Source organism: Nannobrachium achirus, assembly GCF_963921795.1.
Source record: "Nannobrachium achirus genome assembly, chromosome: 7".
Taxonomy (NCBI): Eukaryota; Metazoa; Chordata; class Actinopteri; order Myctophiformes; family Myctophidae; genus Nannobrachium; species Nannobrachium achirus.
In genome coordinates this window covers 14,480,917-14,506,859 of record NC_137816.1, presented here as the reverse complement: position 1 = coordinate 14,506,859, position 25,943 = coordinate 14,480,917, and the positions used below count along the sequence as shown (strand labels likewise).

At 41.9% G+C, this 25,943-nt stretch overlaps 1 protein-coding gene across 1 annotated transcript in view; it reads left to right on the top strand.

Moving 5' to 3' along the window:
* LOC308288417 (chromodomain Y-like protein 2) overlaps window positions 1-25,943 on the top strand; it is a 59,633-nt gene that overhangs the window by 22,739 nt on the left and 10,951 nt on the right. Inside the window, exons 2-3 of the mRNA XM_080729853.1 lie at window positions 9,437-10,061; window positions 16,038-16,255. Of these exons, the coding sequence (XP_080585979.1) occupies window positions 9,437-10,061; window positions 16,038-16,255 (843 nt within the window). The remainder of the gene's footprint in view (window positions 1-9,436; window positions 10,062-16,037; window positions 16,256-25,943) is intronic.

Sequence of the window (25,943 nt, the reverse complement as noted above, 5' to 3'; positions counted from 1 at the left end):
ACACATATTTCCCATTTTTAATGCATTATTTTGTATTTGTAATTTTTTGGGCTTCCTCTGAAGGAACCAACACATTTACGTAAATAACTGGAATGGTGCGCTCCTCGGAGCGCAGAACCCCGCCAGGCCTGGTTGCCTGCCCATTAGTGATGCACAGGCCGACCCATAGCCCGCAGGTCTCGCGGGTTGAACCGCAAGGTGGGCGGGCGGGTTATAGATTCCGACACAATTATCGCTGGGTGGGCGAGGTGGGTCAACCACTCAACCCACGGAAAAATAAATCACGGTTGCAGGGTCTCCCTCTCTCCTATTCTGTCTGTGAGTCTGTCACTCCCTTTCTCACCCTCTCCTGTCAGAGCTAAACCGAATTTGTAGGCATTTTACCTCGTGCTGAATAGCCTATTGTTCTGTTGCGTCGCTCTGTTTCCTATCTGCTTTTCTCTCTCTCTCTCTCTCTCTCTCTCTCTCTCTCTCTCTCTCTTGCTGTCATTGAGTGACACCAGCTGATTGTGCTTAATAGTTGATTATGTGAAGGTGTGAAATAAATGAGTGATTGTTGCAACTTCTTGGAATGACAGTTGTGGTGTGCAGCCATCTAGCATGTGTGATGCCTCTTATGGGGGAAAGTGCTATTGCTTTTGATTGTGTGTTGATTAGAAGCCCCTAAATGGGGACCAGAGCCCCTGGTTGTCCCAGGTTCGATTCCAGGCCAGGGTAGCATTGTCGATGTGAGTCCCTGAGCAAGACTCTTACCCGCTAATTGCTCACGCGCTCCTTGTGGGCAGCGAATCAGCTGGGTTGGGCTGAAAATACAGAATTTCCCTCACGGGAGTAAATAGGTATCTACTATCTATTATATTATTAAATGTATGATTCAGGTGCCGGCTACATGAATCTGGACATTTCTGAAGCTGGACATTTCTTTGTGCGATTGGCTTGCAGCCACACAAAGCTGGATATTTTGGCCGCTAAACTGGATATTTTTGAAACCGGATAAACAACTAAAAATTTAAAAAATATATCTGATTCACTGGATCCATGTAGGCATGAAAACCGGAGTTGCTCTGAAGACGATGACGTTAGGTGCATGCATGAGTGCACAGCTCCATGCATGTGAGAGAGAGGGAGAGATAGTCACAACACACACACATGCACACACACGCTCACACACTGACACACACACACACACGCACCCACAACCAAGCCTGCACGCATGCTTGTTCTTCTATGGTATTACAAATCCCTTACCGCAACGGCGCCACCTACTGGCCTGGAATGCTTGTTAGTTGTTGGAGCTGATCATGGGAGCTAGATATTTTTGTTGACTCGTGTGAACCTGGATATATATATATTTTTTATGTGGATATATGAAGATCTGGGATCCGAAAAAGATCCAGATTCGTGTAGCCATGGCCTCAGATTTGGAGCAGATGATAAGTGTCATTTTTTGCAAAACGGGTCCCTCCCGCAAACCTTGAAAAGCAATAGTAGCCATTCGGAAAGGAATCTGAAAAATCGGACAAAACCTTGATCACATGACTAAAGAGATATTGTGTACCGATGGACGGACAGGAGTGAAAGCATAATCCCCGCCTCCAGCCGTTCTCTTGGCAGAGATAATAAAAAGAGAACATTTTTGAAGATGAATTCACAACACTTATCCAAAAGGATTGTTTTTGCCCCAATCCGAAGGCACAAAAGAGAGAACTTGATAGCCTACTTGTTGTGCAGTGTGCAACCCATTCTCATTCATTACCTTCCCCTTTGTCACTCTCATTCATCTCACTGACCTGTAATGGAGGGTAGCGTTATAGCTTATTATTTCTTTCAGAGACACTTGGATTCTTTTCCAGACTATTTCTTCCTCACTCTGTGAATTATTTCTCTAACCAGGGTAACTAGACCAGTGCCCGGGCAACTCAGAAACGCTGCAATACCTGTTGTATACAATGTCAGAGTACTTGTTGTACCCGTCGCTCTGCCTGTGTCGGTGTGTCCCTTTTGTGCTCATAATTATGGAGATTTGTGTCTCTGTCTGTCTGTGTCCCTTTTATGCCCTTTTTATGGAGTTCCATGTCAGACATTCCCAAATATGAGATACGTGAACTGCAGATGGACAAATACTTGAACAGATGGACAGACACACAAACACAGATCTTTCACATTTATTGTAGGATAAGACAGTAGACTAGTAAGCTTAATAGACTCCAATATCCTCTTTAATGTGTTGTTGGGAAAAGCAAAGGAAACAAAGTGACGGCAACAGTTACACTGACACTGTCTTGAACAGCACCATGTCACTTCCCTTGATGTCAATAAAAGTAGCTTTGACCTTGGCTGAGATGCCATGGTTTGAATTGCCTATCTCCATCAGGAGTAGACAGTGGACATAAAACTCCAGAAACAGGTTGCAGCTTTAATACATCATGCTAGAAACTGACATGGTGTTGCAGTAGGAGTTTCCCCTGCAAACACATAGATCCAGACTTGCATTACTACTGAATGGAGCCATGCCTAGAAACACAAGGCAGTGCACATTTTACATATCCCAGTGTTCCAAGGAATGGTGTAAAAACAATTAATAAGCATTGATTGCAACTGAACTGTCAGTCAGAAGTGACAGGAGAAGGACTCAGTTTTGACCCTGATAGTTGTGTTAAAACTAGGGCTGTCTTCGACTCAGGATTTATCAAGTCGACTCGAGTCGCGGGGGTTAATCCGACGCGTCGACGAATCGTTTGTGTAAAAAAAAGAAAAAGAAAAGAAAAGTTGTGCTTTAATGACTGGAGAGGAGGCGCGACCACAACGCATTGAGTACCGGTACAACAGCTGTTTTAAACCACATATGATTGGTGGATTCTCTGCTTTGAAAACTGCCTGGTTGTAATGATTTTATGCCTCTCCAAGGCTAAAGGAACAGGGCTAAAGCGCCAGCATGCTAACGATTTAGCCCCGTTCCTTCAGGAGGAAAAACAACACCAAAGTAGGCTAAAGGTAACAATAATGTAACATCACTGCGTCGATGCAGAACGGCACACGGCTGCATCGCAATGCAAGCAAATTTTCGTAATCTAAAACATTTTAAGAAGTCCTCTACTCCACCGCAGTCCTCAGCCTTAGACCACCACCACAGAGCCACACTCAGCGACAGTGAGTGAAAGTGAAAGCGCATCGCGCTGCTGCTTCTTGGTCATCTTTAACAAGTAAAATAACAACACGTGGACGCATTTCCTCTCAAAGCGGTTAACTTCAAAATAAGAGCCCCTTGTTATATGATCAAGGCAACTTTCAAGTCACGTGAACTGGTTTTATTTTTAAGTCTAGTTGCAAGCAGTAGGAAGTATGGACTAAATAGGAAGACCATGACAGTCCAGCGCTCTCATACCGCACCGGTGTGATAAAAAATAATATATTTTTGACGGCTCGACTCAAACAATTGGCGTCGATTCCGGGGGCTTAAAACGACGCGTCGATTCGTCGAATTTTTGAAGACAGCCCTAGTTAAAACACACCCTGTCAGTGTCAGATACCCTGGAGTGTCCGGGTAGCATAGTGCAGTGGTTCGCAAAGTGAGGTCCTTGAGGAAGTTCCAGGGGGTCCCCAGCAAAATGAGTTAACGCAGCATCAGTTTAACCACTTTATAACAGCGGCTATTACAAGATATTAATAGCTGATATTCAAGTTCACAACGTGTTACATCGCATTCAGTCTTTTTCTTTCGGCCAAGTCCCACTCCAGTAGGGTTCCATCCGTTTCTTTTAGTGTCAGTGATTTTGTATTAATTCAAGGGTGATTATTTTGTTCATGGTTAAGTTTAGATTTTATTTGTGTCCACTCTGTTGTGGAGAAAATAATTCACTGCCTGCAATGTTGCCACAGCTTTATTGTAAGTGTATGTCACAACAACCTTGAGATAATAAATAACCCTGTATTTCACAGTAGTAGGCTAAATTGCTTGTTTGTTAGTTTTTCCACCATTAAAACATTTGTTTAGTGGGAACAGCAGCTAGAGCATGTAAGCCCCATCTCTTTCAGGATGAAAATATGCCTTCTGATTCTTTTTATACCGGATGAAAACAATGCACCAACAGGCCACAATTTATTCAGTGTAACAATGAGAACAAAGAGAGACAAAGTGTAGGCAACATTGTGACTAATAAGCAGACAGGCCGTACACCCCCCTCCATAACATTATTCGATTCTTCAAAGAATTTACTTTCATTTAGTTTATTAAACTAATAAAAAGTCAAACAGTAGATTTTATTTAAAATATTTGCCAATATTTAAAGTAATTTACATAAAAAAAAACTTAGACTTTTTGGTTTGTACATTTCTTATTTGTAAATGTATCTTGTGCCCTCTCTTCATACAAATCCTGAAACGTTGTCTCAGACTGATCAGGTCTCTCATCCCTTCAGGTGGGACACTAGACTCTCAATTACTGCAGCCTTGTGCAACAGGACTAGTGTTCGTTTACAAGGGAGAGAGAGACGGCCAGCTAAGCATGTTTGCTACCAAATTTGATCTGTGCTAACCGCTCCTACCTCTGGCTTTGTGTGTAGGTCCCTATGTCCATAGTACGAGACTAACGTCACACAAGACTAACGTCATAGAAAGTACGCAGAGACCGAAGGCTGATGTCACGGACAGAACGGCCCATACAAGGAGATATGCACGTGTGCATGTTTTTTAGGAACATCACAAAATGGTGTGTGCACGTGTACACATGCGCATGCTAGAACTCGTTCATATTGTGGGCGAACGTGAACTCACCGGACTTTATATCCACTAGATGAACGCTATTGTGAACGACGTTCATTCTGGTGTTGTGGGATTTGCGAGGTTTCTAAACTTTTGCCTTCAAAATAACAGCTTATCAGCTTTATGGCAAGACAGAGCTACGTGGGAAAGGATTACAGATTTGGTGGCATTTCACATTGTAAAAGGGGTGTAGGAAGAGTGGGCCTCTAAACATTGTGGGCACCTCAATGTTAAATGACCGTGAGAAGAAGGGGAAAAAAAACACCATTACACCACTGATCAGGTTTAACATGTCACTGCTGCGGGCTTATGATTCTGAGTGCGCAGTAGCTCAGCAACACTGTACAATATCAGCCTGCAGTTCCCTTAAAACATTTATTGCTTTTTAGCTGGTCTATATTTGTTAAGACTGGCAGGGCTGCAATAGTGTTAAAACTAAAGTAAGAAAATACTACAAAAGTCATAAAGTGACCTGATTGTCGTTCTGTTGTTGACAGAGTATATACTGTAGCGCCACTCTATCAAAGTACTGTAGATGGGGGATTAGCTCAAATGGTAGAGTGCTCGCTTAGCATGCGAGAGGTAGTGGGATCAATGCCTACATCCTCCAATTATTGTTTTCTTGATTCTTGAAGTTTGTACCGGTATTTGTAATGGTAGACAGTGACATCACACTTAGGCTCTGAAAATAGAGTTTCACTTTTGTCTGAGAAAGTAGTTGTTGTCTTTTGAGCAGTGCGAACTGCTCCTGTTTGAATTTGTGTGTATGTCCCTATGTATGCATACCAACAGCTCACACGAGACTAACGTCATAGAACGTACGCAGAAACCAACATCACCACAGCTGATGTCACGGACAGAACAGCCCATACAAGGAGATATGCACGTGTGTCGTGTTTGACGCTCGGATGGCGTTGTTCGCTAGCTGATGGGTGGGTCACCAAATATTTTCGGGAAAAAAAACGTCGATGACGTCAGCGACGGCAGCAAATCTGGACAGCCTGTTTTGAGAACCCGTGGGATGCTTTTAACCTCCGCCTTCCCAAAACCAGAGAAAGACACAACGGTCAGAAATGGGACTTTGTGAGAATAGAAGGTGCTAGTGGGACCCCAAAAAAAGGTTTTAAAATAGGAAAAGTGAAATTTCATGGTGTATCACCTTTAACAGATTTCTTGCTTTTTAGCTGGTCTATATTTGTTAAGACTGGTATGACCGTGATAGTGTAAAAACTAACAAATACTACAAAAGTCATAAAGTGACCTGATTGTCGTTCTGTTGTTGATGTCTTTATATAGTGCCACGCTGCCAAGTACTGTCGACGGGGGATTAGCTCAAATGGTAGAGCGCTCGCTTAGCATGCGAGAGGTAGTGGGATCGATGCCTACATCCTCCATTTATTGTTTTCTTGAAGTTTGTATTTGTAATGGTCGTTATTTAGGTATAGACAGTGACATCACACTCTCCCTATGTATGCTGTAGCAGCAACAGCTCACACGAGACTAACGCCATAGAACGTACGCAGAAACCAACATCACCACAGCTGATGTCACAGAGGAGATATGCACGTGTGTCGCTGGATGGCGTTGTTCGCTAGCTGATGGGTCACCTAATATTTTCTGATTCTGGGTTACGCTCACTGGGCATGACGTAACCGGGAACCAAAACAGCTGTTCCCTTATTTTTTGAAAGAAAAGAGAAAATACTCATACTCATACCCTGTACCCATGTCCATATATGGGCATATTGTTTGGATTTGCAGTTCTGCCCATATATGGACATATCCGAACGACTCAGTGGCTGGCAATGCACTCCCTCGAGTCCTTGCCAATCAATGCATGTGAGTTTGAAGTCGGTCGACCCCATATACTGTGTATACACGACCATATGGTCCTGCCTATGGGAGTAACAGGTTTGTTTATGCTTATGACTGAGTCAGGCCTGCTCCGCCCTCAGGGTCATTTTTAATATAGGATGTTGGTGCGGATTGGAGCAACAGTGTGCCTGTGGTGAGGGGCTATTGTCACTATTGGGACTATTGTCATGGCAGGTCCCTGAACAGTGTTTGTGCCAAGTTTGATGCGGATTGTAGCAACGGTGTCGGTGTATTCTGATGGCAGACCCCTGAACAGTGTTTGTGCCTATTTTGGTGCAAATCGGAGCAACAGTGCGGTTTAATATACTGTGGGATTGGACTGGACAAATACTGTATGCTCGTTCATTTAGCTCAACAGTTGCTGACTTTAGTCTTTATATTTGTTGTTACTCACCCTTTTGACGTATTGGGTCAATATCCATAAAAATGACATATCGACAACAAGCTACGTTATGTCAGGAATTGATAAGCTTGGTCCAAAAATGGATCATGCCATGCATCACTGCAGGCAGGGTTATAAGAGAGCAGACCTTCACATAATAGACAGCTCATGTCCTTTGAATGTATTTGGTAATGTACACAGTAAAATCTTTGGCAGTGATTTAATTTGACAAAAATGAATTAAGTAACTATAGTGACTGAAGAGACAGGAGGGAGATGATAACATGTTCTGTGGTAAACATCAATCTCTTAAATAAATAAAAAAATACGTAAAAAAAAAATCAGAATGGGTTTAATCTACGTACAGTCGTACATCAATGATACTGTAAAATGCTTGTGTTGAGAAGTAATACCCAGTGGTGTAAAGTAAGTTAATTGACTAAATAATGTACTTTACTGAAGTATTTCCAATTTTCAGTATTTTTACTTCTACTCCACTACATCTCAGAGGCATGTGTCACAATGCGCGTGACGCATTGTAAGCTTGTAGATCTGCTATTTTCACAGTATTATTATTCATTTTTTACATTTAAAAACTTGTGAAATGGGACATTCGGCACACTGAGTAGTTTCTACTTTTGGCACTTTAGGTACATTTTGATTCCGATACTTTTGTACTTTTACTCAAGTCAATTTTGAATTCCGGGCTTTTACTTGTAACAGAGTATTTGTACATTGCGGGATTGATACTTTTACTTAAGTAACACATGTACTGTAAGTACCTTTTTCCACCACTGGTAATACCCCTTGATTAGTAACCCCAGTGGACCTACAGTAGCTCTCCAATGCCAGGCTGTATAGTGTGTTAGGGTGACCTTGAAATGCAACACTGACGTATGTTTAAGGTTTCTTCATGATGGCACTTACAGCACATCTCATTATCAACTATGGCCTCTTATCTTCCTCCCACACTGAAAGAGCCCTTATCTTACATGCAGAACATGTCGTTTGGGATTTGAACCCACCCTAGAAACGTCTCTCTAGGAGTCCTTTATGCAGTTGCCAGTTAAAAGTGATTTTCATATAAGAGGCCTTGGCTTTGGACGGTGTGAGGATGCATGCTGTTATCTATACTGAAGGACATCACTTTTATCTGGAAGGCCCGGTCACAATTACACAGGCTTGGGTTAGGCTAATTTTAACCACAATTTTAACCTAGAGATCCTATTATGGGGGCAAAAAGTATGTGAAATTGGCAGATGTACAAGCTAACTACTCATCGCAATGTGACTCGTTGTGATAGATAGATATTTAGTGTAGAGGGAAAACAGGAAGGGAACTAGTTTCTTAAATAATGCAATGCACAAATTCAACAGCAAATAAACAAGTTGTGCTTAGAGTTTTTTGTGAATTATAATAAGTGTATTTATGTATTTATCTTTCTTGCTATGACGGACCATCATAAGTGAGTGACTTTAATGATACATACAGTCTTGAATTGTAGAGAATAGAAGTAGCATGTTGATAGACAGATGAAACGGACACTAATGCCCACACACTTAACTTAGACAGTCGGTAATCAGTATGATGCTGTTGGACCACATCAATATATTTATTTTCATCTTGTGTCCCCCAATCAGCTTGTGCAGCAAAGTCGTTAAATGTTTTACCTTGTTTTTTGAGAGGCCACATTTGTGTGGAAAGAAATCCGCATTTTGTATGCTGAAAGTTATATGGGATCAAATATAAAGGTTGTGTTGATCACATCATCAAGGCCCTGCTGAGGTTTTTTAAAAGGCTACACAATAAATTACAAATGAGCCTTGAGGTGTAAAGGACTACTTCACCAGTGATTATGAATCAGAGAATATTGAGTAGAAATCCATTCCCACAGAAATGAATTCTTGACATGAATAGTCAGTTGAATGTCATCTCACCTTTCATCTCAGACATAAAACTGAGCAGTATTCTGTGTGACTATGAAAGACCAAAACTACCACCCTTTTTCCCATTTTCCTCTTTCTTTTGCTACACTCTTGTGGCCGTGACATTGTTCTTGTTGGCTGTGTTTACGCTAAATAGCAATCTTGACTTCATTAATGAACCACATGAACCCAAATATCCCTATTCTGGGGTGAACATTCATAAATATCTACAGTATAAGCTCACAACACATCACAACATGTTGCAGCGTGTCACAAAGCATCACAACTTGCTTGTAGATTGTCTATTTTCCGCTTAGAGATTTGTGTAGTAGAGGGAAATGTTGCAGACAGGAGTACAGCACTTAGTATTGAGCCCTGGGGATATAGGGTTTATGTGGTTAAGATTACCACCACCACCAACAATGAACTGTATAGTGTGACAGTGTCACGTTAACATACTTGTGGTGGTTGACTGTCTTCCGGTTTCGGCTTCAGGTGGAGCGGATCATGGACAGGCGGCGGAACAAGAAGGGGAAGTGGGAGTACCTAATAAGGTGGAAAGGCTACGGAAGTAAGGAGGACACATGGGAGCCAGAACACCACCTGCTGCACTGTGAGGACTTCATTGAGCAGTTCCACACCTTACGACCGCACAGGCACAAGCGGCCCAAACCTCCAAAGATATCCGGAGGGGCTGCCGGCCCTCGGCACCTTGATACCAGCCGCCCCTCTGCCCCAGACCCCTCCAGAGCTCGGGCGGAGACCCGCAAGAAGAGAAGGACTTGTGGTCATGGGGTTGGGGTTAGAGTGGGAGTCGGGCCAGGGATCACTGTTGGTTCAGGGGCCACACATAAGCAGAGGAAGGTGAGTGGAGGAGGAGGAGGAGGGAAGCAGGCTACGGCGGACAGGATGAGTAAAACAATGTCATATAAGGCCCCTCCACCAGGGAGCCTTCAGTTTGTTCCTCCACTGAGGACTCCACATAATGGTCTCCAGAATGGCGAGGTGGAGCCCCTCATGTACAGAGCAGCAGCAAGGTCACATGGATTGCCCTCGGACCGAGTGGAGAGGGTATTAGGAGACATGGATACTACTGGGCCACATCTACCTACTGAACTAGGTAAGGATCTAAATGTTATATATGGAATGGGAGGCAATTGAATAGTATCATGTGTATTAACATCTATTTCGGGGTGGCTATGAAAAATGACATACAGCATTATTCAGTCTCAACCATATCTTCGTATATTTGGTCCTCACTAAGACCGTGCCATTTCCACCTACATGCTATGCATCTCAGAGGTGAGGTATGGACAGTTCATATACCTGCCTACCAGTGACATTATTTGTGGAAACTACATCCTTTCTCTTGCTGTAAAGTACATACACACAAAGTCAAATGTAGGAGTGGTTAGCACTGCTCAAAAATAAAAATGGATTTGAAATGACCATAGATGATGTCATTGGTAGGCAGGTTTCTGAACTGTCCACAGCACACCTCTGAAACCCGGAGCGAGTTGAGTAGGTGCCATGTTACAATGAGCATCCTTCATGCGGAAGGTGAGTGGTTCAAACCCTGCCTAAGCCGACGTCAGCAAGGGGGAGAAGACGACAGCCAGCCCCATGGCCTCCCTAAGTAACAAGAAATCTTGTGAAATAAAATGTTGTCAACCAATCATCAAGGACGATGATACACGAAAGAAGAAGCATTAGGGTTGATTCATACTCCACTTTTAGAGCCTAATTTATTTCAGTTGGGCTCTGTCTAAACTATGATATGGCGTCATTCAGAGGATCGGGGCGGGTTAACGTCATTAATTCGGCTCCGAATGACGCCAATATCATAGTTTAGACAGAGCTGAACCGAAATAAATTAGGCTCTAAAAGTGGAGTATGAATCGCCCTTTAGTGAGGACAAATGATATGAATATTCTTTAAAGTGTGAATTTAAGAGTGTAAAATGGGCGCTTAACACTGAGGATACAGTCTTTTTTGCCATGCATATGAGAGTGGCACGTTAACTTAGCATAGAAACACGTTGTTCCCATTTCACTGGTGCTCATAGAAATATTGTGTCATTTTACCTCATAACTCATGTCATCTTTTAATGGTAATACTGTGCTGTTACTGTAAGCTGCAAAGAGCTGGAGATTAAATTTGGCTCTGGTGCAGGGACTGGTCTACTACCATTGAAGTAACTGATAAGAGCCTTGGATTTCACTCCTGGGTCACAGTCCAGAGTTTCGACTGTCATGGTTAATCATTCTTCAAGTTTTCAAGATGGCATCACAGCTTTTTAGAATTTGAACTAATATAAGGCTGGATTTGACATCTTTTAAGTGGGAGTGGAAGTAATCACAGGAGTTGGGAAGCACTTATTATCATCATATACTGTATATAACAGAGAGAAATATATGCATATGCATCTATTCACAGTTGACACTAGACAAGGCCACCATTTGGCTACAGTCAACTATGTAATTAGGGGTTAAGTGGTTAAATCACATGCCTCCCCTTCCACCTTAGTCGGAGGGCTTAGGGTGTTTCCGTGCTAATCAGTCTAAAAGCGCCATATTTTGCACAGATGTAGCCCAGGGCTTGCTCTAATGATTTAGCTAGGGCGCCTGAGCCGCCGACCTTCGGGGTCGCCACAGCGGCCAAATCAAGTTGGGCTCTCATCGACTTTCTATACAGGAGGAAAATACCCAGAATTTAAGTAGGATGTGAGGGGTCTAACTAGGGTTTTGTCATGATGCTGAATCCATTGCAAGCATTTGTTTCACACAAAAAACATTCCTTGGGCTACAAATGGCAAAATTTGTATGCAAAATAAATGCTTGCAATGGATTCAGCAAGCCCAACTTGATTTGGCCGCTGTGGCGACCCCGAAGGTCGCCGACTCGGGCGCCCTAGTTAAATCATTAGAGCAAGCCCTGGGCTACATCTGTGCAAAATTTGGCGCTTTTAGACTGATTAGCACGAAATTACCATTCTATCTCCCTAAGGCCCCCGACTACCTGTCTTGGCAGCAGTAGGAGGATAGGCACTCGGTCTGAAAGCTGAACGTGCAGACTTGTCTTTGATTGCACTCAAAACACCCTTTAAACACCCATACTAGACAATCATTTCTGAATTCATAAACCTGAATCATTCAATCTAGTTTGTGTAGAGGAGCACACTCAGGAAGTATAAAACGTTGAAAATAGCCTGGAGATTGGAGACCGACATTTTAGCGTCCATAACTGAAGTATTTCATCAAATGGATGGAGAAATCAGCGTGGAATTGTGTAGACCTATTTGGAGCCCTAATGGCAAGAAAAACTCCCACAAATGCCTAGTAATGCCGAGCAGAATCAAAATGAGTGGGAGACTTTTGGCCCGTGTAGTATCTTTGAGCTATATCCCTGCTTCAGAGTAACGCATTGTGGAAGAAATGGAAAAAAAAACATAAAAAAAGAAAAGTGGTGGTACTTCTAAAGGGAGGTCAAAAAGCGGATCAGTGCCCACAAAGCTTGTTTCATAGCCACTGCAGGAGGAGGAAAGAGACTGTAACACTCTCCACCAGCTGTCAATGGTGTTGTCACCAACATAAAGGGAGACAGCCATGCCCAGAGGTTAAAATATATATACTGTATACTGTAGGTGTGTGTGTGTGTGTGTGTGTGTGTGTGTGTGTGTGTGTGTGTGTGTGTGTGTGTGTGTGTGTGTGTGTGTGTGTGTGTGTGTGTGTGTGTGTGTGTGTGTGTGTGTGTGTGTGTGTGTGTGTGTGTGTGTGTGTGTGTGTGTGTGTGTGTGTCCGTGCGTGTGTATTGACATATTCATTTATAATAATTTGCACCAGCAGGGAAAAGTGCATTGAACTGAATTCAATTTAATATATATTTTTGGCAATAAAGTAGAACATTTTGATCTTCAGCAACAACAACAAAAACACACAAACATTAATGTTGCGATGAAATTCCAATGGTCAGAACACAGACTATTACACTGAGTGTAAAAAATAAAATCTGTTATATTATGCATACTCTTATTATCAGCAATGGCTTCTATTTTAGCATGCTAACTTTCCAGGAAAGACAAAACAATGTATTTTCTATTAGCGTGAATTCCCATCGATGTCATTGGTAGGCAAGGTTTCTGAACTGTCCATAGCCCAACAATGAGTGACTGTATTCTGCACTTTGTTTGATGTAAGACATGAGTCAAATAGTTGGTTTTGTATCAAAGCCTTTCCTTAGTATTGACATGGAACAGCTGTTAGTTAAAATGCAGAAGGTGTTACTGTAACAAGATTGTTGAAATTCAATGGGACAGAAAATGTATCAATCATTTGAAACATAACTTGTAGTGATAGATCTCGGCTCACACATTGGATTAAAAAGTGGTCATGGGCTTAAAAGACTGGTTACCACTGGTGTAGTAAATTAGTCTGTTGGTTATTTTTAACACACTCAAACACACACAAAAGAAAAGCTAAAACCAGAAAGCCTATTTCCGTTGTAATGATAACTCAGGTAGCACTGACAGAGAGGGCAATTCAAGGTGCTTTACTGGCATGAAAAGGCATTTAACTGTCCTACTGCCAGATGTTATTATTTATTTATTGGGGCTGGTGCCAGCAAAAAGCAGCTTACCTTTGCGATGTTATAGAAAATTATCTATTGGTTCTTTCTAAACTAATTCATTTTACAATGGACAGTCAAATGTGTAATTCTTGCATAAGGCTGCCCTCTGCCGTCAGTATGGACTGGCGGCAGAGGGCAGCCTTATGCAAGAATTAATGTGAATTGGGCCGCTCCGGTTGCCATACATTCAGAGGCGTGTTCTCTCCTCCGCGTCATCAGCGCCCCCACCCTAGGTGGGGTTGGCGAAAGGGCCTTTCTGTGTGGAGTTTGCATGTTCTCCCCGTGTCCCCTAGGGTATAGGTACCTTCTCAAAAAACATGCAGTAATCCTGGTCTCTATACTGCCTCCCCCTGGCCAGCCAGGGCGCCTGATGGAGGGGAAAAGGAACTGGTTGGAATACCGTGTTCCTTCCACGCGCTACGTCCAGGGAAGCTCCCCCCTGCGGCTTGCTCACTCCTCATGCACTGAAGGAAGCATAAGCTCAGTTCCGGGCCCTCCCCAGGTTGTCAGAGGGAGAGCAGCGCCAAGGATTACAGCTTGAGCAATTGGCACTGGGTGAAAGATGGGTTATAGAATTGTGGGATAAAAATGTGGAAAAAAATAAAATAGAAATCAAGACAACTAGTCTTTTAAAATGGTACTCCCTGTAACGGCAAGTATAGCATTCTGTCTTGCAAAAAATAAAATAATGTGCCGTTTGCTGATTGAAGCAATTCTGAAGCAATATATATATATATATATTTTAGAAACAGATGTTTTTTTTGTGATCAATACTTTTTATTGCTTTAAGTTTTTAACATACACATTTGAAGAAATACTTAACAGATCTATAAAAACCTTTGTACTCAACATCACCAGCAATTTTATACAGAAAAAGAAAAACAAGCAAGAATGCACAAATAAATAAAATAAGAAAACAGAAACGGTCGTACTTACATATCACCACTTCAACCCCCCACAGAACACAGATCTTCTCAAAAGTAAGAGTGGTATTCAATTAGGCATGTTTGATGATTATGTCAGTCAGTTGCCAATAGATCCAATGTATGGACCCCATATCTTCTGGAAATGATGTAAGCTGTTATTCATTTTGTGGATAAATTGTTCAAAGGAGGCTACCCTGGTCATCTCATCTCGCCATTCTTTGATCTTAATTCTCTCCTTTGATTTCCAATGTCTCAATACTATCCTGCATCCTGTTATGAGTGCCAATTTCACCCAAGCACCCTTTTGCGAGGATAGTCCAACATTCCAAATACCCAACACACACAATGCCGGATTCATAGTGAATTCAGTTTCCATTATATTGTTAATTGCGACCGAAGGTCGCATTTACCCTGAAAAACCTTGTCGCTTGAGTGACCTTCTGTAATCCTTCTGTACAGGAAGTGATGTCAGTGCTACACAAGACTAAGAAAGACAAAAAAAAGAGAAGGATACACAAGACTAAGAAAGACAAAAATGGTGGATGAGGTACAATGTGCAGTCGGCAGTCTCAGAAAAGAAAATGTAACAAGGATGTGGCAACGGGGCGGCCAGATAAAGTTATTAGGCCTGGATCCGACTTTAAGTCGACGCACAGGATTCCAGAAGTGTAGCGCTTATTCGCTCTTGTATCAAACTGGTACTCGAAACGTTCTTAGAATTTAACATATTTTCTAAAGTAAATATGGGGGCGGCTGTGTTAAGAACGTTTCGTTGTCAAGCTCAACGTTGGGCATTTGGACCTATACATGGAGAAATAGAGCAAACCTGTTTGGCCTAAACATGGAGATGTGGAGAACACTATGGAGATAGTCCAGTCCATCATGTCATATGGGACTACCGTCATAGACAGTAGCCATTGTTAGGCCGGAGTCAATGGCTGTCTGTCTGACTGTCTGTACAGGAAGTGATGTCACATGCCTATATATGAGTCATTCTGTACCACATCTACATGTTTAGGCAAACTCCACACAGAAAGGCCCTATCGCCAACCCCAACTAGGGTGTGGGCGATAGGGCCTTTATGTGTGGAGTTTGCATGTTCTCCCCGTGTCTCCTAGGGTTGATACCCTCACAAAAACATGAACAAACTCCCCCCAGAATGACAACAACTAGAATCGTCAGAGAAACGCTGTGGTTGGCCAGATGGTCAAGTATTTTGTCTGGTACATGGGTATCTTAGTAGTGTAGTGACCTCGCCCTAAAGGGCGAGGTCGCATGTCACCCTGAGGTCGCATGTCACCCTCAGGTGTCTTACTAGTATATCTAACTACCTTAGACCAGAAGTCATGTACCATTTCACATTCATATAGCATATTTACTCATCAGACCATTCTAGACTTTTAGATATTTAATGTAGCTTTAAAATCCTTTCAGCTGACTTTCAGCAGAGGCAGACAGGATTATCTACCTCTGAACTCATGTTGATCTTTCTTCCTCCGTGCTACAAATAATACTGGATACTTCTGACCCTTTCCTCTGTCACAGGTTCCCCTCTGGCCAACGGTGGGATTCATGCGAGCAGCTCAGTGAAGCGGAAGCTGGCTGAGGACAAAGGCTACATGTTCGACAAGCGGCTGAGGTACAACGTGAGACAGAATGAGAGCAACTGTCGATTCCGAGACATTGTGGTTAGGAAGGAAGAAGGCTTCACACACATTCTCCTCTCCAGTCAAACGACAGACAACAACGCTCTGACACCTGAGGTGAGTCAAGTCAACACACTCTCACGAACACACACGCACGCACGCACGCACGCACGCACGCACACACACACACACACACACACACACACACACACACACACACACAAACACATTTATGAGAATTTACATTCTCATAAATAAATAAAAAACACAGCAATATATTATCACCACAAATCAGACACACTTCAAATCCTCTGCTCCACAAGTGTCTCTCTCTCTATCTCTCTCTCTCTCTCTCTCTCTCTCTCTCTCTCTCTCTCTCTCTCTCTCTCTCTCTCTCTATTTCTCTCTTTCTCTCTCTATGGATACTGTGTTTTATATCATCAAAATTTTATACACTGGACAAAATAATTATACTAAAATGACAATATCTGAGCTGCTTCTGATCAGATATTAACTCCATTTATTACTAGTGAGTGAATTGACTTTGGGCAAAATGTTTAGGATATACCCACTTGTTCTCCTTGAGAGCCAACAGTTGTTAATGGTGTAACTGTGTAAATGTGACAGGGACTGTTGGAAAACTCAATGTATGCTCAGCAAACCTTCCCTGACAAGTTTGTAAACTAGAAGCAGTGCTCTTCTGAGCACAGGTCTCCGCCAGGTCAGGTGTCCTGGTGGCGCTATAATAGGCCAATGTGAAAAGAATGTCTTCTTCGCCGATCTTAGGCCTTTCGCAGCAATCGGACACTGCATGCATGATTTAGAATTGTGTTCCAAAAATGTGTTTTGCAAAAGCCTACCTGCTGGTGGCGCTATAACAGGCCAATGTGAAAAGGGTGGCATTTGTTCCTTGACATATTGGGAATATGTGTGGCAAATTTCACAGTAATCGCAAGCTGCGTTCTTGATTTGAGGCATTTTGATCGAAAACAGAGCAATCCTGCAAACTTTGGAAGCCAATTGTAGCCGGACAGATCCATGTTGATCACATGACTGTAGAGATAGAGTCTACTGATTTGCATGATTATGGACGAAATCTGTAGGAGTAGTGTACAGAAATATGTTTTGCAAACATCGGCCTCATGGTGGCTCTAGAACAGGGCCATGTGAGAAATGTGGGGCAGAGGGAGTGTGGGTGCACAGTTTAGCCACGACCGGGCCAACGGCGCCAGAGATTAGCTGGTAACAAACTAATCGGACGGACGGACGGACAGGGGCGAAAACATACTCTTCTGGCGGGGACAAAAACTAAAAGGGTAGATTAAGGCCATAGCTGTCCATGGTACTGAGAAGACAGGACAAGAACCTGCTCCCTAACAAGTACTGTCGCCATCAAGTGAAAACCTTGTATGACCAAAACCGCTAGTTTTGATAAAATGAAAAAATAACCTGTGTTCCAATGGAGCCAATGTAGTTATTCTTATCCCAAGCGCTTGTTAATAACTTAAAAAAAGACACAGTTAACCACTTTCACCTTAAAAATCGCCACGGTCACAGCGCGTCACTTCACAACGTCCTGTGACCTTATGGATTGGCTATTATTGCTACATTGTAGTATGATGAGTATGATGAAGTAGGGCACTAATTTACCTTTACAAACATGGAGATACAAGGTCTCTGCACCACAGCGACGATTTATGCTTTCCTATCATCCAGGTGTGTGCCATCTGCTGTTACTGTAGCAAAATGTCAGTTGAGTTAGTGGGGAGTATTATACAACATGACAGATAATGAATGCAATTACTGTGGTCATACAGCATACTGGTGGAACAGGGCATGGCCAGATCTCCACCAAGGGGTTTGATATACCCCTTCTCCACATAAATAAGCACAGGTTGTTGTTTTTGTATGTGTAAAAACCTGCTGAAAATAGGCGATTGAAAGCCTTTTAGTCCACTTGCCAGAATGTGAACCCTGGCATATTGAGTACACCAAGGTTTTAGGTTAGAAATGTTGAGTAAGGGTCCCCAGCATGTAGAAACTGACGGATGCTAACTTGCATATGTTGAGCAATTTTCATAATTTGCATAATTAGCTTTAATTAGCATAATCACCTATAATAATGGAAAATATGTCAAAAACTGATTGGCCGATTTGAACAATATTTGAGTGGTTTTGGGGGTTATTGAGGATGCTGAATCCAATTCAAAATGGCCGTTTTAAACCAGAAATGGCCATATACTAACTTAAATTGGGATGATTTTGATATTTTTTGTTGATTTTCCAAATGATGAAGTGACTATTTTTGATAGGCTATTGTGGCAATCTTTGTTCTAATAATTAGTGTGGATTGTCTATATTTTGCTTTTGAAATGCAGATAATGTATAAGCATATAAATAACCACTTTTATAATTTAATTCATAATCAAAATCAACAAAATATTATCAAAATCATCCCAATTTAAGTTGGTATATGGGCATTTCCGGTTTAAAACGGCCGTTTTGAATTTAGACAATGTCAGAAATGGATTCAGCATCCTCAATAACCCCCAAAACCACTCCAATATTGTTCATCGTCCAATCAATTTTGACATTGCTAATTAAAGCTAATTATGCAAATTATGCAAATTGCTCAACATATGCAAGTTAGCATCCGGCAGTTTCTAAATGCTGGGGACCCTTACTCAACATTTCTAACATAAAACATTGGTGTTCTCAACATGTAATGTCCACGTTCACAATGGGGCTCTATGGAATGGCAAGTAGACTATTTTGAAAAACGATTAAAAAAAGATAAGCGCAATGTTTTGTCTAATAGAGGAGTATGCCATTAGTTATAAAAAAAATATCCTGATGTGTCACGTCCAACATCACAAATGCACCATATCAGATTGGCACAAAGCTCACAAATATATCCATATCTACTGTATATTCACGATTACAAAACAGATTTCTGGCATCTTATCAATCGTGTTGTTCTTTTGCCAGAAATGAGTGCATTCCATTGACAATAAGTGCATTCATGAAGTTCCTGGAAGTAGCAGATATGCTATGCACCCTCTTCAGCACCATGGACAGCGATGGAGGTCAGAGTTGAGAAAGAAAATAAGAGATTTCTGTTGAAATGGGAGAAACACACCAAAGAGCATTATGATTATCCAATTTAATCAACCAACTAGCGTTTTAAAATGTAACAAATTGGTAGGCCTACAGATAACAGCATCAGGCAGTTGTTTAATGGCCCGGGGTAAATCTCGATATTTCTATGTGTCATTAGTTCGTCTAATGGTTAGGGTTAGGTTTTAGGGTTTGGTTTAGGCATAGTTTTACTGAGGTGAGGGTTTGGGTTAGGTTTAGGCATAGTGGTTAACATTCACCAAGGTTAACATCTCACCAAGTTAGCATTCACCATCGTCGAACTAATGGGACGTTGAACAAATGCTACGTCGCAATATCGACACACTCCCATTTAATGTGGTTACCGTCAGTGGCGTGATATGGATTTTAGAAGTGTGGGTCCTCTAAATTCATGACGTCATGCGCGCACGCTGTTTTTATTGTTAATTAGTGTGTGCATATGAGGCGCGCGTGCGTGCAGCAAAATAAGTGTGGGCTCGCCGAGCCCACGCGAGCCCATGGCATCTCACCCCTGGTTACCGTTATTCAGTAGTCAATACTGCAATCATCTTGTTAAAGCTAGATACTGATCTCCTAAATGCATCTCCTTCCATTCATCGTGGACCTTCCCCGAAAAGTCCTTCTCAAATGCTAATGGAATGAGCAAGTTCTCTCATGTGGCATAGAGGCCCAGAATGTCGCTATATGTTTCCATGCAGTCAATTATTTTGGCATAGCCCCAAGATGACGGAAGAATTGTTGGACTAATTTGACTAAGTGAAGTCCATTCTAAAACTTCTGATGCATGTTGCCGCATTGTCAGTCACTGTCTGTCACATTAATGCAGAAACGGAAGCATGAGTCATGTGACAATGAACATGAGAGACCTAGTTTGATGTACAGTAACTGCATTAGACAGTGTAATTGTTATTTTTGGGGTGTGCCTCCTGCAGTTGCATTTATTCTGCCTCTTTGCGCTGTTACTCAAACAGTGCCTGTATCAGTGTTATGCTCCAAAATTACAACACCTCATCTAAAAACACATTATCAATACATACTGTATGTCACATTCTACACAACCTTGGCTAGGCCACCTGAGGCCTGGCGGAGACTTGTGTTCCACTGAGCTACCTTTCTAGTTTTAAATATATTTGGGGTATTTGAAACACTGTAGGTAAAATACTATACTGTAGTGTAGATAATGACCTGGCATATTCCTCGTGGCATAGTCATTGAGCTATGAATCACTGATTTAAGCAAAGTGGGTGTTCTGCACCTCTGGTTTATGAATGTGTCTCAGATTGTGTATTGTCCTATAGAGAGCCTGTCTCGGTTTGAATCAGTGTGCCTGCATGGTGCTTCATTCCGGGTTATCCTTCACAGCCATTGAAGTGGCTTTCTTCCTGCGTACACATGTGTGTGTGTGGGTGTGCGTGAATGTATGACAGTAAGCCTTTTAGCTGTGGGCTTATCAAACAGGTCTGATACTCTCTGAGTCTTTGAAGCTGTTAAAGCAAAGGAGTCCGTGGATGCGAATGCTTACTCAATGGCTTTAGCTGAGAAAATCGAAAGAAAATATCCCTGCTAACTTTTCTTTCTAGTGCTCTGGCTGGAGTGAGAATGTATCCTGAACTGCTGAAGGCCCCACGTATATCACTTAAGTTGTCACTAGGGGTGTATCGATATAGTAACTGAATCGAAAAATCAACTTAATTTGCAATGATCTACTTTATCGATTTGCAAAAGCAAAATATCGTACCATTTGGCTTTGTACCGTATCATTTTTCAATGCAGATAATCGCTATTGAATCGTTTTGCAATGCAAATAATCGATTGTATGGAAAAGTATTTGTGCCTTGTATTTAGCAATTCTAAGAGGGAAAATTAAAAAGAGGGGTTTAATTACTTTTCCATTCCATATAGCTACTCTTGGTCTATCGATAAATGTGTGTAATCTCTATGTTCATGTAAAAGTGTGGGTTTGTCCATGTGTTGAAATATAATGTCCATAAATTTGCTAGATAATCACAGTGTTTATTATTTATATCCATAATAGATTTTTCCCTTTAAAAACCTACACTATTGACACATTTCACACAGATTTAATTTCTTTGCTAAATAGTTACTATATATCGATTTTAAATCATTGAATAGAATCGTATCGTATCGCCATGAATGAACCAATATCGTCCATGTATCGTATCGTCAACCATGTATCGTGATGTGTATCGTATCGCTATTAAATGTAACGTTACACCCTTAGTTGTCACCATTCTACTGCTCTCTTGACTTTCAGCCTCCCACAGTCATGTTTCACCACCGACCTTATCTCACGTTCATTGAATTATTTTATGTGCTAAGTACGGTATGTGATGAATGTGTCTCAGAGAGGTTTAGCTTTCTTGTGTGCGCCACATGGTGCGGTGGCTGCTAATGAGGGTGGCAGTGACTCAGATTTGAATGGTAATTAAAGTATGTTTGTTCTTAAATGTAATTTATTTATTGTATTTTATTGTTATGTACATTTATACAGTACTAGGGATGGGACGATATGAAAATGTCATATCACGATTATTGTTACAAAAGAAATTGCGCTTTACGACATTATCGCGATAATCAAAATCCATTTTCCTGGGGCGGAACATTTGCCAAAAAATCGCCGATCTACAATCTCACAGTGCTTAGCGCCGCGACGCGTTGTGAGCTTGTGAGCTATTTTTTGGCAAAGACATTTGATGGAGAGTGAAAAAAAAGATCAAGTACATATATTATAAGTACCTTTTACCAATTATATAAGGTTTAAATGGTACCGGATATGCAGCTCGGCAAATAAAATGTGAAATGATCAAAGTGCATGACGGAGGACGATATCACGATAAATTAAACCTCCACGATACGATTATCGTGAGCGTTTTTTATCACGATAAGCGATAATATCGCGTATCGTCCCATCCCTATACAGTACATACTCAAAGTTGGATTAAATACTCAGAAACTGTACATAACCCATCTTAGCAGTTTGTAACGACCCGCAAAAGTCGGTCTAGGGACCAGGTCAATACATATTATTCACACGGAAACCCAGTTGCAAAAATACAAAAGATTTATTACAAATGGGGTTTTTGTGTGGTGGTACAAAAATACTCTTTTCTTTATATAAATATCAAAAATCCAGGTAGCAAATATAAATATATATAGGCAGGTGGTATTGCTTGTATCTAGAATAAATATAATATATTACTACGAGGCTTTCATATGTTATATAGGGTTCAGAGGAGTAGTCAATAGTAAGCTCGTTTAGAGCAGCCGACGGCTCGAAGCCGCGGCGTCAAACAATAACACAAACAATTTCGCTCTACAAAAACACAAGCTAACCCAAAGCAAAACAAGTAAACGAAATAATAATAAACTACATAAAAGGAAACTAAAATACAGAACTCAATCCAATTCACCTTCCCGAAGGGTGTCAACCAAGCAGTTCAACATAAAGGAAAAAGCAGCATAACACAAGGCAGCAACGGCGGGGAGGCTATGCTAAAGCAGGCTCTCGGTGCAGTGGCATGAGCGGCGCCCTTTTATAGCGCCACAGCGGGGCGGGGACGTCTCCCCTCCTTCACGGTCATCACGTCATCGTCATCACGCCACCACGTCTCCCCGTCTGCTGTGGCGGCCGGGATTGGCGGGCCCCTAAACCCTCCAGCCAGCAGTCTTCAATATACCCGTTCATCAAATAATCAAAATACCCATAATAATAATAATACAGGCCTACAGGCCTGACACAGTTGGAAGGAAGGAAACAGCTGCTCTCCAGTGTGCAGGGAACCTTAACTTTATTGATCATCAATTTGGTTAGCCTGATAATATTAGGCTAAAACACATTAATCTTCATCATCAACTGTCATCCAACAGGTTTTCATTCATTTTTCATAATCTCTCTCTCTTTTCTCTCTCTCTCTCACTCGCTCACTCACTCACTCCTGCAAACGCATGCACAGTACACGCGCGCGCACACAGAGGACGTGACTTCGCGTAAAACTACAGTTCTGTAGCAGCGTTTAAGTCCCGTTGTTGTGCATTAGGCTAGTAATAGTAAGACGCTGGGACGCGCACCTGTGCTGCACTTTTATTCTGCATGTTAGACCCCCGTTTTTGGTGAATACAATAAATCACATGAGTTTAGCAAAACAGAGTTACTGGACTGTGGTGGACATACAAACATGTAGTAAGGGATAAATACTGGCTCCGTGGGGGTTGTCCATATATAACATCCCGACGGACTGTTATCAGTTCGAAGGGATGTTATATATGGACAACCCCCAAGGAGCCAGTATTTATCCCGCTTATTACCCGGCTACTAAATAAAATTAATAATTTGACTCAAAACTAAAAACAAAACAAAGTATATCCTTGTTTACAGATGGCTGGAAGTGTTCCACAATCAAGGAAGTGCTGATTAGATAGAATCCATTTTCTGACACTACGTTGTCTATATTTCTCACTTAAAATATTTTTAAAAACATTCTTGAGAGCAACGTTTAGTTGTAAATGTCGCTGTGTGGTTGTTTACATGGCTGACATGTTGGATACAGCACAAGATTCACGCAGTGCAGCCTGAGTGCAGCAGGTGTTCTGAGTCTTTGATTAGGCAGCGGTCTGTTATAGAGCGGAGCGGTCTGCTATCCAGAAATAACAGACCGCTGATTTCAGCAACTGACCAATCAGAATCAAGCATCCAAACAAGCCGGGTAATAATATATAATAATAATAGTAATGTCATAATGTCTGCTGGGGCAGTGCGAGAGGGGGGCATCAAGGCCACTGTGGCTGTATAGGGGTTTTCAATGTAGGTGATGGCCGGGGCACCCTGGGGTGCCGTGACAGTAGTCCAGGGGTGCCGCGAGATAATTTGATAATATTTGGAATTTATTTGGACACTTGAAAAAATATTTAGTATCATTTTAAACTTGAAGTACAAAGTTATTTTCAGTCAGTTCTAACCAAAATGGCTATTATCTCAACCTTTTCCTCGCAACATAATCACTAAAATATCGTCACTGTCCGGCAGAAACCTCGTATCTCCAAGTTTCAAATGTACGTCTTTTGGTAAAGCAAAGCCCTGCTTCATCTGAGGTTGTGTGACTGTCGCACAAAACTAGTGATTAGTGAATACAGCCGATCTACAAGCACACAACGCCTCGCAGATCTGCTGTTTTCACTAGTTTAGTGCATTTTATAGATGATAAATACAAAACGGTTTTGGACGACGATATGCTATAATAAATATAAGGTGCTGGGAGTGAAAATTATAATGTAGGAGTGCCTCAGATTAAAAAAATATTTATGGGGTGCCCTGAGATTAAAAAAAAAGTTTGGGAACTTGGCTATAGCTGTCTTGTTTACCAACTGACATTAAGAATTTTAAGTGATGATTCCAACTCAGCAGCCCAAGTCAGTGATCAGTGCTCTTCACCAACATTATCAACTAAAGAAATGTGCTCCTTTGAACATAGTTCTCCACCAGGGCAGGAAGCATATTGTGGGCCAGCAATGTTTAACGGCTTTCATGGTTTGCTAACCTTGGAAGCCAATCTTGGCCAATCAGGATGGAATGTGAAAAATAGGACAGATCGATCTTGATCACATCACTAATGACTATAGCGATAATGTGTACCGATTGGCGTGATGTTTGGACAAAATCTGTAGGAATAATATAAAATATAAAAACTGTGGCCTCTAGGGATTGTGCATGCAAAGTTTCACGCCGATCAGTCCAACGGTGCCGGACATTCGCTGCTCACAAACAGAATGACACATGGACATTCTGTCTGTGAGCAGTGACATGACGGATAGACAGACATTGGTCTTGGTCACAACAATGGATGTATCACTTCATGACTAATCTTGCAGTTGGTGGTAATAGTGACAGAGGTGTGACAGACAATCAGACATGTGGACATTGTTACATGCTGTATACCTAGCTGTGATGATCCTGCCGCTCAAGTTAAACATACCGCTACCTGCCTGTGAAAGGCTTTTTAGTGCATCTGGATTAGTGTGGGCCTAATCCCATTCTTCCTCCATTTTGCATTCACTCATACCGTAAACCCCTCTTAGAAGTGTTAATGAGAGGGTGAGAGTGTAGAAATGTTACCTGACATTATGGTGCTAATTCTACTATCAGCGTGGAAGCGGGCTGTCTGTGGAGAGAAGTTTATTTCCCTCATGTCATTCTATATTGGCTAAAGAGCAAAACAAATTCATGCTCAATCATGTGTGCGTCAAGCACAGATGATTGCACTCACGCACGCACGCACGCACGCACACACACACACACACAGACACACGCACACACGGACACGCGCACGCACGCACACACACTTTAATGGTGCTACTCCCTATCCTCATTCAAAACCACCATAAAAGAGTACCTGTCCACAATAGATCTTCTGGCCACCAGAGAGTACTAATTTGAAGCCTAACTCTACAAATTGTTTCAACCATAAAACAACCTCTTGTCTCATAAGCCCCAGAATCTGGTGTGATACAACTCTGGATGCTCATGCTGGGTATACAATTCCAAAACAGCCCAGCCAATCACACAGATCTACAGAGGATTATGAAAGTCTGACGTCTCATTACTTCGACTATTTGGCTACGCGTGCGGTTAGGGTTAGGGTTAAGGTTATAG